General features: G+C 58.1%; 2 protein-coding genes across 5 annotated transcripts; both read left to right on the forward strand.

Moving 5' to 3' along the window:
* The first annotated feature begins 2,176 nt into the window (after positions 1–2,176).
* SPEGNB (SPEG neighbor) lies at positions 2,177–4,332 on the forward strand. The gene is made up of 5 exons (XM_045777607.2): positions 2,177–2,289; positions 2,417–2,544; positions 2,877–3,184; positions 3,793–3,934; positions 4,103–4,332. Exons 2-5 carry the CDS (start codon positions 2,417–2,419, stop codon positions 4,239–4,241), a joined length of 717 nt encoding a protein of 238 aa, XP_045633563.1. The 5' UTR covers positions 2,177–2,289; the 3' UTR covers positions 4,242–4,332.
* Positions 4,333–4,940: 608 nt separating this feature from the next.
* GMPPA (GDP-mannose pyrophosphorylase A) lies at positions 4,941–12,232 on the forward strand. Of its 4 annotated transcripts, XM_045777581.2 has the most exons (14): positions 4,990–5,337; positions 5,908–5,962; positions 6,068–6,165; positions 7,246–7,349; positions 7,617–7,803; positions 8,160–8,219; positions 9,340–9,470; positions 10,160–10,174; positions 10,547–10,681; positions 10,790–10,887; positions 11,052–11,098; positions 11,295–11,387; positions 11,480–11,648; positions 11,934–12,232. In XM_045777581.2, the coding sequence occupies exons 2-14, from the start codon at positions 5,923–5,925 to the stop codon at positions 12,032–12,034; spliced, it is 1,278 nt and encodes a 425-aa protein (XP_045633537.1). In that variant the 5' UTR covers positions 4,990–5,337; positions 5,908–5,922; the 3' UTR covers positions 12,035–12,232. The 4 variants fall into 4 exon arrangements, with proteins under 4 accessions (XP_087719919.1, XP_087719916.1, XP_045633537.1 ...); XM_087863793.1 differs by lacking the exon at positions 6,068–6,165 and having other exon boundaries at positions 4,941–5,031; XM_087863790.1 differs by lacking the exon at positions 6,068–6,165 and having other exon boundaries at positions 4,950–5,037.
* The last annotated feature ends 2,906 nt before the right edge of the window (positions 12,233–15,138 follow it).

Below are 15,138 nucleotides of genomic sequence, written 5' to 3' on the forward strand. Positions count from 1 at the left end.
CCTGTGTGTGGTTTATGGGGAGGAATGGCTGGGGGCACAGGGGGCTGGGTGTGCTGGGACAGGGGCATTTCAGCCTTCTCTCGGCCAGTGAGAGCTGAGCTGTAACAGTGAGCACTTTCAGACAATGGCTCCTGACCCTGAGCCTCCTGGGCTCCACCTCTCCCTTATTCTTAGAGGGAGGAGGGACTTCTGCTTCTCCTGAAGTTTCTGGAGTCCTGGCAGGACTCCACCACCACCATCTAACCAGACTCTGGTGGCCTCCACCTCTTTTCCCATATTCTGTCATTACAACTTGGAGGATGTCGGGCTCTGGGAATGCACCAGCCCACATCCCAAGGCTGGCTTGGCCTCCTTCACTCTGCCCAGGAGACAGGCCAGCTCTGGTCATGATGATTGGCGAGATTGTGATGATGGGGTGAAGTGCCACAGAAGAAACCAGGACAGCCTCTCAACTCCATGCTTTTGTGTTAGAGCACCAACTGGGGCACGTGGGCCACCAGCTGCACGACGCTCTGGTCGGCATGTCTGCTGAAATGGGGCCACAGTCAAGCATCTTCCTAGAGCTAAGGGACACATCCACCCGGACTTTCGTGTCCCCGTGGCATGCTAGGGAGGCTGATGGGTGCTAAGGCTCCTTGACTCAAGCTCCCTGCAGAACCACAGAATGATCACTGGGTCCTACGACTGAGTTGCCCTGCCCAGAGGTAGAGGGGAGGGGGGAGCCAGTACTCCTTGTGTCCGGTGGGGGCTGTTGTCCACCTCTCCCCACCTTGGAAACTCTGTTCTTGGCAAAGTAAAAGGAATAAAGTCTCCTCCTACCATGAGCCGGGAGGATCAGCCCTGGTGTGTTGCCAGTTGAGGTTGAGGGCCCCTTGGCTGTGTCCCAAATAACCTTTTGCCCAGCCCGGCCCAGCCTCTCTGGCTTCTCAGGACCCTGGGGAAGAGGCAAATCCCATCATCATAAAATAACAGGATGTTCAAACCAGCTGGAAGGGACTAGAAAGACATCTTGCCCACCTGTCATTTTAGCGATGAAGATATACACTTTGCCTGTGAGAATCTTTAATCCCCTACTCACTGCAAGTGTTTTCACATAAAAATGAGGTGCCTGAACTCATATCTTGATAAATGGTAAAATTCCTCTCCCATCCCCATTCTGATCTTGAGCTCCCTTCCCATCTCCATTGAAAATGGCATGTGAACTGCTTGTTCCAAACCCGGAGGAGCAAAGGTAATTTATGTCAGCAGAGCTGTGTCAAAATTGCTCTGATCAAAAGGTGACAGTGCTCCACACCTGGGCGGGCAGTCACAAGGCATGGAAGCAATGCTCTGTCTGGTGCCCTGGGTTGGGTAGCCTGGACTCCAGGCAAGTCCTAGAGCAGTTAACTGAACCCCTTCTCCCAGACAGTCTAATGCCCATATGCACACTTTCTGGGGCTTGGGCAGACCTAGAACTGGGGAGTCAGTATTACTGCCAATCTCCAGGGACAGTCAGACCCAGCCCATTCAGACTGTGTCATGTCACATGGAGGGAAGTGAGCAGGACTGGGGTGGTAGGAGGGGATGCTGTTCTCAAAAATCTTTACCATCCCTTCTAGGTTGATCTCAGTTTACCGCCAGGGGGCACAGTGAGGAAATGACAAGCCTAGACTCCCAGGGCCAGGGGAGCAAGTGCTTCCGGATTGGTCCTGACAGCCACACTGCCCTCTCATAATTGGCTGGATGGACAGTGAAGTCCCTCCCCCGCCCCCGCTACTCTGGCTTCATTCAGGGACACCCCCACAAACACTTGCACCCTTTAACCAACAGTGTCCTGGGAACGGCATGTTGTCCAACTGTCTGGGGACTGACCAGAGTGTAAAGCTGCCCCACAGGGGAGCTGAATCTCTTGCCAGCCTGGGCCCTTGTCTGGTACTACCAGCAGTGGGATGGTTACCCCCTGCCCTGGGAGGGGATGGGGCTGCATCCAGCTGCCCAGCTGTCCGGGTGCTGACATGAAATGCACCCCAGAGCTGCTCCGGTTTCCCCCTCGGGCCTGCCCCAGCAGCTGAGCCAGCATCCCAAACATCCTCAGGCTAAATAAGGAGCCCGCTTAGGTCAGGGGGGCGGGGCCGGGGTCCCCGGGGGGCTTGGGGCAACCGCGCCAAACAAGGCAAGGAGGGGAGCGATGTATAAAACCAGGGCCGTGGGCTGAGCACCTGCCTGTGCCCCTACTGTGCCTTCCAGAAGGGCTCTGTCCCACCTGCTACCCAGCTAGTGGACTCAAGTCCCGAAGTTGACCCCTCCACGGTGAGTCCCCATTCTCAGACCAGCTCCAGACATCCCATCCCCAGGACGTTCTGAATTGATAGGGGAAAGGCTGAAAGTCAAAGTCTCTGTATCAGCCTAGACCCCATGTTTATTTTGCACTCCCCAGATGTCCAAGGCAGCTCCCGCCAAAAAACCAGCGGCTGCGGCCCCGCCTCCGGGATGTACCCTGGATATCAACGACCCCCAGGTCCAGAGAGCGGCCATTCGCATCCAGGCCTCTTACCGGGGCCACAGGTGAGGGGGAGCCCAGAGCCCTTAGGAGGAGGGGAGACGGAGCTGCATTAAGCGCACTGCTGCGCGGGGGTGGGTGGGAGCTGAGCAGTGTTACGGACGCTGGGATCACTGGACTTAGGGGAGAGCGGTTGGCCAGGTGTGGAAAGGTGGCCGACAAGAGCAAATCATTTCATCAGGGTAACAATTCAAGAGCAGGCCCCCTCCCAACTCGCCCCCACATTTAAAGTTCTAGTGGGCCGAGGGGGCGGGCAGGGGATTCGGTGCGGGCGGTCCAGATCCGCGTCGTGGGAGTGGGAGCGGGAGCTCTGGGCGCTGACCCGGCTCTCGGATAGGTCCCGGAAGGAGCTTCGCGAGAAGGGGCCGCCCCGAGTGCTGGAGCCGTTGAAGGACGTGGTGCTGATCGAGGGCAGCGCGGCCAAGCTGACTTGCCGCATTTCGGCTTTCCCGGACCCATTCATCCGCTGGAGCAAAGATGGCAAGGAGCTGCGCGACGGGCCCAAGTATCGCTACGTCTTCGAGGACCCTGACGTAGTCGCCCTGGTGGTGCGCGACGGCGAGCTGGCCGACCTGGGCCAGTACAGCATCAACGTAACCAACCCCTTCGGCCAGTGCTCTGACTCGGCGCGCATCCTCGTGGAAGGTACGCGAGCCCCGGCTGCGGCGCCACCACCAAGAGCAGCACCGCTTCCCGGCGCCGCAGCTGGGTCCAGCCAGCGCGCGCTCACCGCTGGGCCTAGCCGAGTCCGGAGGGGGTTGGGGGTACAGCCTGGGGCACAGCGGCGCGCGGGGCTTGCTAGCCTTTCCTGCCTCAGGATCCCGTTCCTCCCCGAGACCGAGAAGTCCGTTGTGGGCTCCAATCACTCCACTCCAGGGCCCCAAGGTCACAGCGAGCCAGAGGCAGGGCCAGGGGTAGGGCCCAGGTCTTCTGGCTCCGCTCCAGGGCAATGTTCGCTACTCGGAACTGTCTCCATCCAGGGCACCCAGACGTGTAAACACTCCCGGGCTTTCACTCATAGTATTTCTTTTGATCCTCCATCCCACCGTGGGAAGGAGCAGGGGCAGCTACTAGTCCGGTTTAACAGCTGAGGAAATGAAGCCCCAGAGAGGCTAGACCTGCCCAACGTCACACTACGAGCTTAAACCCATCTCATATTTAGGGCCGGGTATTATCTGGGGAAGTGATGCCTCTGCCCCGCCTCACCCCTAGGGGCCCTCGCTGGGTTCGCATGCCCTTTTCCCTTCTTCTAGTCCCTGCGAAGATTCAAAAGGGACCGGATAACACTAAGGCACGCAAAGGCACCACGGTGACGCTGACCGCGGAGATCATGGGCGAGCCTGCGCCCGACGTCGGCTGGACCAAGGACGGGGAGGACATCGAGGAGGATGACAGGCGAGGGCGGGGACCTACCGCTGGGGCGGAACGGGGCCCAGAACCCTGGCGGGAGTGGGCCGGGGGCGGGGAACGCGAGGCGAGGACCAGAGCTGGCTAACCAGCCTGGCCCCGGGCGCCCGTAACCTGACCGCGGCCCGCCCTCCCCGCTCCCCCCCTCCCTGCCAGGGTGTTCTTCGAGATCGGCAGTACCACCACGACGCTGACCATTCGCCGGGCCACGCCCGAGGACAGCGGCAAGTACGAAGTGTACGTGGAGAACAGCCTGGGCATGGACCAGAGCTTTGCCCGCGTGGACGTGGCCTGAAAGGAACGCTCAGACCTTTCACCCTGGCTCCAAGCCCCGGGGTGGGTGGGACCGACGACCCTACTCCATCTTGCTTAATAAAACTGCTCTTTCCGACCCTCCGCGTGTTCTGGTCTTTGGGGACGCCATTTCTTCTCCCCTGCGCTCGCACCCACGCTTACTCCAGACGCACACACCAAGGTCACGGAATGCTGGGGTCAGAATGTTTGGAGAGTGCCTGGCTCAGTGCTTTATGTTACAGACCGTAAATCTCAGATAAGATTTCTCTCACCGCCCGGAGCTTCTTCACTTCCTAGCGGGACGGCGCGAGGAGCTTATGACTCCTCTTTTTCTGCCTACCTCAGGCCCCACCCACTAGCCGCGGTAGGCGCCCTCGCCACGCCCATCTCACGGCTGGCCACACCCCCTCTCGTCTCTAGGCCCGCCTCTCCCTGTGAGCCTGTTACTACTTTGGCGGCTGCTCCTGGGCCCATTCCCAGACAGTTCAAGGTCCTAATCTTAGCTTCCAGCCTGTGCCTCTTAGGCTCCACCCTTCTTCTATTTAGCCCCGCCTCCTAGGTACCTTGGCCATGCCCCCTTGTTCTCCCAAGAGTCCCACCTCCCTCCTCTCTGGTGGTTAGAAACGGGGCGGGGGGCGGGGTAGCGAGGAGAGCTACAGGAAACGACAGGAGCTTAAGAACTACTATTCCCGGCACACTCCGCGAAGGAGTTCTCGCGAGTCGCGAGAGGACACGTGCGCGGAAGGAGCGAGCAGTAGCGGGCGACAGAGCTGGAATAAAGGGAGCTAGTGGTAAAGGTTGCTGATGGAGGGGGTGGCGAAAGGGGTAGAGGGCAGGGGACGGCCCCTACACCGAGGGCTGCTCGGAGGTCCCGGCTGGCTCTTCAGAGGTCCGCTCTTGTGTTAGTCCCACAACCCCTGGCTACGCGAGGCTAGGGTTTATTAGACGAAATCAGTTGTGGCGTTCAGAGGGTCAGCAATCAGTCCTCCGAATCCAGTTTCAGATTTGTCGCCAGTATTGGGACCCAGGGGGAGGTAGATTTCGTGTTTGAGATGCCAAGGGAATCTGTCATTTGATTCAGGGTTCATCACTTAGAGGTTAGTGTTAGTATTCAAATTCAGCATATAGAGGGTTTTTGCTTGGACTTGGGATTCATCAGATGCAAATCAGTGTTAACTTTATTACTTGGGATTCATTTTAGGATTGCACTTAAATATCTGGGGCTCACTCAGGATTTGAGATTCAGTATTCAGGGGTCACTGTTGGGATTCAGGGCTTAACGTCTGTAGCATAAGAATGCAACAGTTGGGAATCAGTGGGTTTGGGGTTTCTAAGAGGTCTGTGCTGAGTTTCTGAGTTTGCTGAATGTGTTTATGGCCTGAGGGAAGTCTGTTGGATCAAATTGTGGGGTGTGAATTTCAGGATTTAGGAGAAATCACTGTGGGGTTTTAAGGCTGGTTGGAATCTGGGTTGGGGTTTGAGATGTATGGGATTTGTGAGATGTGAGGGATTTGCCCAAGGAGGGACTATATTGAATTTTGGATTTACATCCTGTGAGAGGGCTAAGTGTTGCTATTTGGGGTCTGGGGTTTGCTTGGGATGTGAGTAGGGTTCTTGGGCCGGGGTGTGAAAACAGCCTGATTTCTCTGTTGGCATTTGACGATTAGGTAGCAATTGCCGTCATGCTCAAAGCTGTGATCCTGATTGGAGGCCCTCAAAAGGGTGAGGAGCTCAGGGAAAGGGGTAGGGAGGTTGGGCTGGAATGACTGGGGGGGTGGAGGCAGAGGGAGGCAGGAAGCTGAAATGTGCTTCTCTCTCCTGTCTTAGGGACCCGCTTCAGGCCTTTGTCTTTTGAGGTGCCCAAACCCCTGTTTCCAGTGGCAGGGGTTCCTATGATTCAGCACCACATTGAGGCCTGTGCCCAGGTAACCCCAGAGGCTCCCCCTCCCACCTCACTTCCTGCTCATCTCCTTCAGGCATATTTCCCCCTCTCCAGCCATGTCCTTTTCGCACCAGGCATTACTCCAGGGACTACCATTTATAAATGACAGTGTGAATGGTGTCCCTCGGAGTTGTGCAGTGCAGCTGCCCTGCTGTCTTCGCTAATCTGGTCTCTCATCTGGCCTCTTCTTGTTCAGATTTCACTCCTATTTTTAAAGCATGGAATGCGAGATCAGGCAGGAATCTTAGAGACCATTTAAAGCTATAGCCTTAGGAATCTGAATGACAGCAAAGCACAGAACTCAAACCCTTGCTCACCGTGGAGCTAATTTCTTTATTGCTTTTGGCATTGGGACAGGCAAGGTTTTATCTGAATCCAGTCTCTGCCTGCTATAAGGACTTGAGTAAATTCCTCACCCTTTCTGAGCCTTAGTTTTCTTACTGGTCAATGGGGTGATTAAGCCTACTTTGTGGGGCGGCAGGACGTAGAGATGATGTTGGTAAAGTGCCTAGTGCAGTATAGGCACTTGATAAATGGTACCCTTATCTTGTGCTGATCTCAAGCTCAGATTGACAGATAACAAATATGGGGGAAAATGAATGGATTATCTTTTATTTTTAAAGATTTTATTCATTTATTTGACACAGAGAGAGCAGGCAGAGGGAGGGGGAGAAGCAGGCTTCCCACTGGGCAGGGACCCCGATGCGGGACTCGATCCCAGGACCCTGGGATCCTGACCCGAGCCAAAGGCAGACACTCAATGGACTGAGCCACCCAGGCGCCCCTAGATTATCTTTTCATGAAGCTTAGTAGGCAGGATCTTTCCTACGGTGATCCTCAGATGTGGGGATGGGGTGGGGGGAACAATAGAATGATAAAAGATTGAAAGACCAGGGACAGACTTCCTCTAGCTTCCTTTTTGTCTCAAGGAGAACACAGGCCAGAGTGGTAAAGTGAGTGCCCACAGCTGAGACCAAAACTATGGTCTCTGGACTCCTGGGCCGGTACCAGGGGTTCCCCCAACATTCCTTCCTATCAGATATGTTCTTTCCCTTTGTCTCAGGTCCCTGGAATGCAAGAGATTCTGCTCATTGGCTTTTACCAACCCGACGAGCCCCTTACCCGATTTCTAGAGGCTGCCCAGCAGGAGTTTAACCTCCCCATCAGGTGTTTGTGCACATGTGCTGTGTGGGGGGTACAGGGTGTGGGAGTAGTGCCCGAGGCCTCAGAGTTCTTGTGAGTGGGCTGAGTCAGCATTTGGCAGACTTCACCCTTATATACTAGGAGGGGTCTCATTTGGGCATCTCTGAATCCCTGAGTATATTGGCCTCAGGCAGGTGTCCTGGGAGCATGAGGGGTCGGATGCCCAGGCTCATGCTCTCTGCCTCCTCTCCTCTCCTCTCACCGAGCTGGCTCTGGGGTCCCTGGGGACAGGTATCTGCAGGAATTTGTGCCCCTGGGCACAGGAGGTGGTCTCTACCATTTCCGGGACCAGATCCTGGCCGGGGGCCCTGAGGCCTTCTTTGTGCTCAACGCTGATGTCTGCTCCGACTTCCCCTTGAGTGCTATGTTGGATGCCTACAGACACCAGCCTCACCCTTTCTTGCTCCTTGGCACCACGGTGAGGGGGCCAGGAGGGTTGGAGGGGGTAAAGGGGGTGATCCAGAGAAGTTCCTGGAATGCGGAGTGTCGGGGGAGGCAGGGGCAGCCCAGAGAGTTGGAGTGGAAACGGGCATTAACAGGGGAATGTGCTAGAAATCCCAGCAAGTAGCGGAGGAGGAGGGCGGTAGAGACCCTGAGCCCTTTGGCTGCTCAGAAGGAAGGAGGGGGAGGGCAGCTGTCAGTTCTCCCCCTGCTGAAGGCCTGTCAGTGGCAGAAGTGCGTGCCAGGTGCTATAGGGGAGGGAAAGAAAGAAAGAAAACAGACCTTGCTGCCCTAGAGCAGGCGCGTTATTGTTTTGGTGTGTCTGTCTTTCAGGCTAACAGAACACAGTCCCTCAACTACGGCTGCATTGTAGAGAATCCACAGACACACGAGGTGAGAGCATCCACAGACACACGGGGCTGGCTGGGCTCTTACTCTGTATCATCACGCCCCCACCCCTCTGCCTCTGGAGAATGCTAGAAGGCTATTGGGTGGGCTCCAGTGCTGTCAAACAGGTGGGGCATACCCTTGGCTGTCCATCTTCCATCTTTTCTAGAGAGATTGGCAAAGGCTAACAGTTAATTTCCATGGGTGCAGCGCCCCGATAGATGTCTGCACAGTGTGCTATGGGAACACAAAAGGAGGCCCACCCCAGCCTTGCCTGGGTGAGGGTGGGGAGAGCTCCCTGGAGGAGGCAAGGTCTGAGTTGAGTTAAATTCGTGGAAATGAAGGAGACAGGAAGCCATTAGGTAGAGGGAATAGGATATGCAAGGGCACAGAGGCAGGAAACAGTATCGTGCCTCTAGACTTCCAGAGGTGGGAGCAGGGTTGGTAGGGCAGAGGGTCTCAGTCCTTGTTTGTGAAACTCCTTGCCCTGGGCCTAACCGACTTTCACACAGCCCTTTTATTTGTTCAAGCATTAGTATTAAAAATACACTTAAACGGGCACACATACATAAATATGTGTGATTTTTTTTTTTTTTTTAAGTTTTGTACTAGGCACTAGCTAGATGTGAAAGAAACAGAGCCAAAGAAATAGAATCCTTGCCTCCCAGGAACGCCCCCCTTCTCCCCCCAGTCAGTGGGAAAGACAGGCAAAAATCAACCATTGCAAATGACACAAGGGCCATAGTGAGGTGTGGCCAGAGGCCAGGGGTGCCCAGACCTGAGAAGCTCACTGTAGGGCAGGACCAGCGCAGGCTCACGGAGGAAGTAGGAAGGTTGACTGGGTTTTGAAAGCTGAGTTTTCCAGGTGAATTGCTGAGAAAGGGCATTCCAGGCACAGGCGTGCAATAGCAGTGAACTGTGTGCTGGGGGCGCTGGGAGGCGGGGAGGATTGGGAGGGAAAAGTCATGCAGTTGGGACTTACCTTGAAGGTGAAGGCGAAGGGCAGTGACTCTGCATTTTAGGAAGACCACCCTGGCAGCAGGGAGTAGCTGGCGGTCAGGAGGTCTTAGGGGATGAAGGTGGGGGGGCCCCTCCTCCACTGGGTCCCAGCCTGCCTTGTCCTCAGGTTCTGCACTACGTGGAGAAACCCAGCACGTTTGTTAGTGACGTCATCAACTGTGGCATCTACCTCTTTTCCCCGGAAGCCCTGAAGCCCCTTCGGGATGTCTTCCAGCGTAACCAACAGGATGGGCAACTGTGAGGCGGGCCCCGGGGCCCTGTAACCCCAAGTCCCCCCCAGTCACAGAGCACCCCCACCCCCAGGCTCTGCGGGCTCCGTCTCCATCTGCTCATCTTCCTCCTCCCTTTTCCTTTCCACTTGTCATCCCCAGCCAAGCCTTCCTGGTCCCCTCCCCTTCTAACCTCATTCTGTCCCTCTTCCTTATCCATCCCAGTTCCTCCTCTGTCACTGCCTGCCCACTCCCCTTCTGGTCCATTTCTCTCAAGCCCTGAGTGTCCCGGAGATGTCTTTCAGAACAGACGGCAACACGCACACTTGGGCGCACACACGCTTGGGTGCAGAGACATGCAAAGAGAGAGAGAAAGACACACACACACACACAAACACACACACACCCATACCCATACCCCACACTGTCGGGCTGAGGATCCCCTTAGAGCCTAGCACGGGGAGCCCTGCTGGCCACAATCCCCTCCCCAGGTCATCCTTGTAGCCCCCCCAACCTATTCCCCATGCCCCTCCCTGCTGTGGGTCCTGGCCTTCACTCCCTCCTCCCTGCCTGGCTCCCTGTCTCATGCCCCACTCACTCCCATCCATCTCTGCTTCTCTCTCCGTCTCTCCTGGCCTCTGTCTGTTTCTGCTGAGCTGGCATCTCTGCCATCTCTCTCTCTCCCTCTCTTTCTGTGACTGTCTCTGCCCTCACCAGCTGTCTTCCTCTGGGGTGAGTGTCTGTGTTTCATTCCATCCCGTGAGAGGGAGGGTGACCCGAGGTGGGGTTTGGAGGAGTGGATGGGGAGAAGAGGAAAGTGGGGGGAAGCTGTGTCTAGGTGAACTCCCTGGACCTGGGACAGAGATGGGGTATGGGTCCATGCCTGGGGGGGTCCCCTGGGATCGCACCCCAGCTAGGGGGTGGGAGGATGACGTGGGTAAGGGCACTGGTAGAGCTTCCTGGGACATGAACATCCCTTTGGTGAAGATCTGGCCAGACCTGGAGAGGGGGTGGGACTCCCTCAGATCTCTAGCCCTGAGACACTGTGTTGGCCCCCTGGGCAGGCTCAGCTGGGGAGTTATGTCTGCATCTCCTCTCTGCCAGGGAGGACTCTTCAGGCCTGTGGCCAGGGGCAGGCACCATCCGCCTGGAGCAGGACGTGTTCTCCGCCCTGGCCGGGCAGGGCCAGATCTATGTGCACCTCACTGATGGTATCTGGAGCCAGATCAAGTCTGCGGGGTATGCCTCCGTGAGGTGGCAGGGGCACCTGGGAGTTGAGATTTTCAGGGGGTAGGCACCTACTGGCCCCTGAATTCCCTGCTCCACTTTGTGCCCCCCCCCCCCCAGCTCAGCCCTCTATGCTTCCCGCCTCTACCTGGGCCAGTACCAGCTCACTCACCCAGAACGCCTGGCCAAGCACACCCCTGGGGGTCCACGAATCCGAGGTACGCCCCCTTCCTCATCTTTGCCCCCCACCCCAGCCCCCTGTATTCTCTGAGCAATGACTCCTGACCTCAGATTCAGAGATGAAGCCCCAGTCCCTGCCCCCCACGCCCAAACCCGGAATGGTGTGGGGTAGTTGCCCCCAGGTCTTCTCTTCTGCTTCTAGGAAACGTTTACATCCATCCCACAGCTAAGGTGGCCCCGTCAGCGGTGGTAAGTGGGGGCCAGACCAGCACGACGGGTGAGATGGTGCCGAGAACCCCTGAGCTCGGAGCGGAGGGCTCTGCTTTGTCATTGGCTATCGCTCGGGCTCAAGCTGGTCTCTTCCCCCTTATGTGATTTGGGAAGGGGTTGGATTCGGGTTTCTCCAAGGCCCCTTCAGGGCTTATGGTACCTGTTCCTTTCACAGCTGGGCCCCAACGTCTCCATTGGGGAGGGGGTGACCGTGGGCGAGGGTGTGCGGCTCCGCGAGAGCATCGTCCTCCACGGGGCCACGCTGCAGGTAGGCACCCTGAAGCTAAGGGGTGGGGGTGGACCCCATGGGCTCTGCATCGGGCCTTCTCCTCCCTCACCTCACACTGTCATGTTTGTCAGGAGCACACATGTGTTCTGCACACCATTGTGGGCTGGGGGAGCACTGTGGGGCGCTGGGCCCGTGTGGAGGGTACCCCCAATGACCCCAATCCCAACGACCCCCGAGCGCACATGGACAGTGAGAGCCTCTTCAAGGATGGGAAGCTGCTGCCTGCCATCACCATCCTAGGTACGGCTTCCCAGGGGACTAGGGCTGTGGAAAACCTCCCCAGGTGATGGCCTTGCCCTGTGGGGATTGGATGTGTGCGTGTGCGCGTGCGTTTGTGTTTATTCCTTTAGCAAACATTTACAAAGTGCTTGCTGTGTGCCAGGCCCTGTTGTGAGTCACTGGGAGCGGGAGGCCAGGGCACAGATGGGCAGGGAGGGATTCCTCCTGGATGGCAGTGGCCCCAGCTCCTTGCCTCTGGCCTCCCCTCCCCGCGGCTTCCTCCTAGTACCCTTGTCCCCGCTGCAGGCTGCCGTGTCCGGATCCCTGCTGAGGTGCTTATCCTGAACTCGATTGTTCTGCCACACAAGGAGCTGAGCCGCAGCTTCACCAACCAGATCATCCTCTGAGGGGGACTGCCGGAAGGCACCCCCCCCCAGCTCCCAACTTCCACCCACTCCCCTTGAGGCTACTGCCTGCACGGCCAGCCTCTGTCCAAAAGGACCAGAGGAAGCCAGGCAGGATCTTCACATGCCAGGAGCAACGTGGGTGGCCGGGCACCCCTGGCTTCCCTCTTCACTCCCTAATAAACCCCAGTGAACCTTGGAGCCAGCACGGACTGCCGCTTGTGCCTGGGCTGGGGGTGAGGGTGGAAGGGGGGCAGCTGAGTCAGGCCCCCCCACATTAGCATTTAAATTGGAGTCGTTGCTGCGGGCTCATGAATAATGAATCCGGAGCCCGGGTAAATCTCCCCCTCCCACCGCCTTTAGCCTCTTGCCAGCTCTGCTTGGGAGGAAGGCCCCCAAGGCTCCCAGCCTGTCTGGCCCCTGCCTTCACCCCTACCCCAGTACTGCCGGCTTGCCTGCCTTCCCGTTCCTCTTCACTGGGCCTGGCTTGGGCTCCGAGTGTAAGGATTCTGAAAGGAAGGGTGCAGGATTCTGGCTGGGCTGTGGGGTGCTGGCGATGGGCTCAGGGACTGTGAGCCACAGGCCTGATCCTGGATCACCCGGTGGTTGCTTTTCTCAGTTCCTGCCCAGCCCCAGCCTGTTTTCCGCTTTACCAGCTCCATCTGCTCCTAGCCTGGCTTTTGGTGGGGTGGGGGTTCTCCCCGCCCGAGGCCTGGTTGGTGTCTGCCTCTTACTCCCCTGGCAGGCGGGGCAGACCTAAGCTGGTGCCTAACCCTCCTGCAGCACAGTGGGGGTCCCTTGGGCTGGGAGGGGAGGGTCCCTGGCCACCTCCCACCACCCTGACTCTGCCCTTTGGGTGGTCTCAGTCCTCTCCACATTCCTGAAGCCCCAGAGAAACCCAACCATCTATCATGTTTGCCCATGACCCCCATGTGCCCCCTCTTGGTGCCCCCCCTTTCCCCAGCTGTGGGTGCGGAGCTTAGTTGCCAGATGAGCTGGTAATGATCGTAATCTGCTAATTGAGAGGAATCTAATTACCCAAAGAGAATGGGGGGGCAGGGCGTGGGTGGGAGGGAGGAGGGGGTCCTGGCAGCAGGCAGGGGCGGCAAGCGGCAGGGAGCTGGGACCTTGTTATCAGCACCGGGGTCTGGGACAGAGCCCAGGATTGCACAGCTTCATAGCTGGGCAGTTAGGAAGATGTGCTTCCTCAGGAGCTGGGCTGAGGGTAATGTGGGGATTGGGCTGGATGTGCCCTCCCTGCCCCCTCAGGCCCTGCAGGCTGCGTGAGAGCATGCAGGAAAGGAGCTGGGTTTTAGCAGTCCTGACCTACAACCTCCCTTGACTCATTTCTTGTCCCTGCCTCCAGCCCAGACCCTCCATTATCTGCATGGGGTTGGGAGGGGGCACTAGATGCCTACTCTGGGCCTGGGGTCAACTCCCTAAGGAGCCAGGAGAGGGCTGGGCCATGGGGCCAGGGACTGGGTCCCTTCCCTGCCCTCCCCCCAGTCCTGACCCTTCTGTTCCAAGTGGTTGGCAGAGGCCATGGCAGCTCCATCATAAATATGATAATTTAATTATTTTCTCAGCAAAACACCGTGAAATCCAATAAGTCTGTGTCAGGCCCTGGCCCCCGGGACCCCCTCCTAGGCCCAGTGGGGGTGGGGAGAGGCACTGGAAGGGGAAAGGGTCAGTATTTGAAGTGGAGGGGGGGTGGCTAGTGTAGTGAGATCTTTGTAACATGCCCCCTCCCACCAGGCTAGCAGAGTCCCTGTTGGGTGCTCATGTGGAGGTGGGGGGTCTGAAGAGTTGTAATGCCCTCCACTCCTCTCCAGCCCTTGTCTGCCCCGGGTAGGACCTAGTGCCCCATCCATCTCCGACAGCACAGCTCAGGGCCCAGAGTGTGGGAGCCCCCTTCTCCGCCACGTCTAGGTCCTCATTGGCCCTGTAGGGGTAGGAGGGTGCTGGCCCCCAAAGGGTTTGAGGAGGGAGAACCAAGGGAACTGGGGTGGGAAGTGGGGGATGAGCGGGGGAAGGGATGCGGGGGAGGGGTGCGCTCCTGCCATTAGTGCTTTTTTAGGTTTCCATAAAAAGATTATTCTGTAAAATCAGCGAGGGGGAGCAAGCTGGGGGCTGGGGAGGGGGGCAGGTCCCTGGCACCGAGCTGGATGGGGCGATGGGAGGAGGGCTGGGGACGGGGACTGAGCTTGGAGAGAAATTTGGATGGGCTTCAGGAGCCAGCGAGGGGGAGAGGCCGAGCCAAGAACACAGATTGGGGGGAGGTTGGCCGGGGTGGGGTGGAGTGGGGGCAGGGCCCTCATCTCCCTCCTGTCCCTTTGGCGGGGCTGACCTGGGCCCCAGTCCCACCCGCATCTCCATCCCCTCCCCCTGGCGCTTAGCAGCCATTATCGGGGGAGCAGATTGCAGCCCCCTCCCCCTCTCCGGGAAGCAGGCACAGCTGGGGCCCCGCCACATCTGCCGCATCAGCACGGAGCACAGCTGGGTGTGCCCAGAGCCGCGCTCCCCAAAACACAAAGGGGAGGGCGGGGGCCAAGGAGAGCCTAGACCCCTGAGACAGACACACTGACACCACTGACAACAGACACATACTCCTCAAGGCGAAGCTACACCCACCACCACACACACACGCTCCCTCCTGTGCAGACAGGAGAACTGACAAACACGCAATTACTCTGCCCCGCCCGCCACCCCCGCTCCCCTCCCCCCGCCCCTTCTCCCTCCTCCCCTTCCTTCCCTCCAGGCTCCCCTCCGCTGCCTTGGCCACCTCGGCTCTTCTGGAGGGAGCAGGGGCCTCACCCTTCCGAGCACACCTTTCTGGGAGGCTTAGAGAACGGGAGGGCAGGAGGTGGTGAGGGGCTGCGGGGCTGAGCCGTGAGCCTGGGCAAGCCACTGCCCTGCCTCCATGCCCATACTCCTCCCCACAAAGAAATCCCCTGTGAGGCACTAGTTCCTGCCACACTGGGCGTGATGGGGGCTCCATCCAGGGCCTGCTGGCTGAGCACCCTTGACTGTTGCTCCCCATGACGGTGTTCCATTGGCCACCTCAAGGAGGCGCTGCGTGCCCTCAGTTCCCTAGCCTGGAGCTCCGA

This window comes from Ursus americanus, chromosome 1 (genome assembly GCF_024610735.1).
Source record: "Ursus americanus isolate L20-20 chromosome 1, mUrsAme1.1.p, whole genome shotgun sequence".
In the NCBI taxonomy this organism is placed as follows: Eukaryota; Metazoa; Chordata; class Mammalia; order Carnivora; family Ursidae; genus Ursus; species Ursus americanus.

Coding starts and splice junctions, on each gene's coding strand:
- SPEGNB (XM_045777607.2), top strand. CDS start 2,417: ATGTCCAAGGCAGCTCCCGCCAAAAAACCAGCGGCTGCGGCCCCGCCT. Junction 2,545..2,876: donor GCCTCTTACCGGGGCCACAG/GTGAGGGGGAGC, acceptor GCTCTCGGATAG/GTCCCGGAAGGAGCTTCGCG. Junction 3,185..3,792: donor GGCGCGCATCCTCGTGGAAG/GTACGCGAGCCC, acceptor CCCTTCTTCTAG/TCCCTGCGAAGATTCAAAAG.
- GMPPA (XM_045777581.2), top strand. CDS start 5,923: ATGCTCAAAGCTGTGATCCTGATTGGAGGCCCTCAAAAGG. Junction 6,166..7,245: donor ACATTGAGGCCTGTGCCCAG/GTAACCCCAGAG, acceptor CCTTTGTCTCAG/GTCCCTGGAATGCAAGAGAT. Junction 7,350..7,616: donor GAGTTTAACCTCCCCATCAG/GTGTTTGTGCAC, acceptor CCCTGGGGACAG/GTATCTGCAGGAATTTGTGC.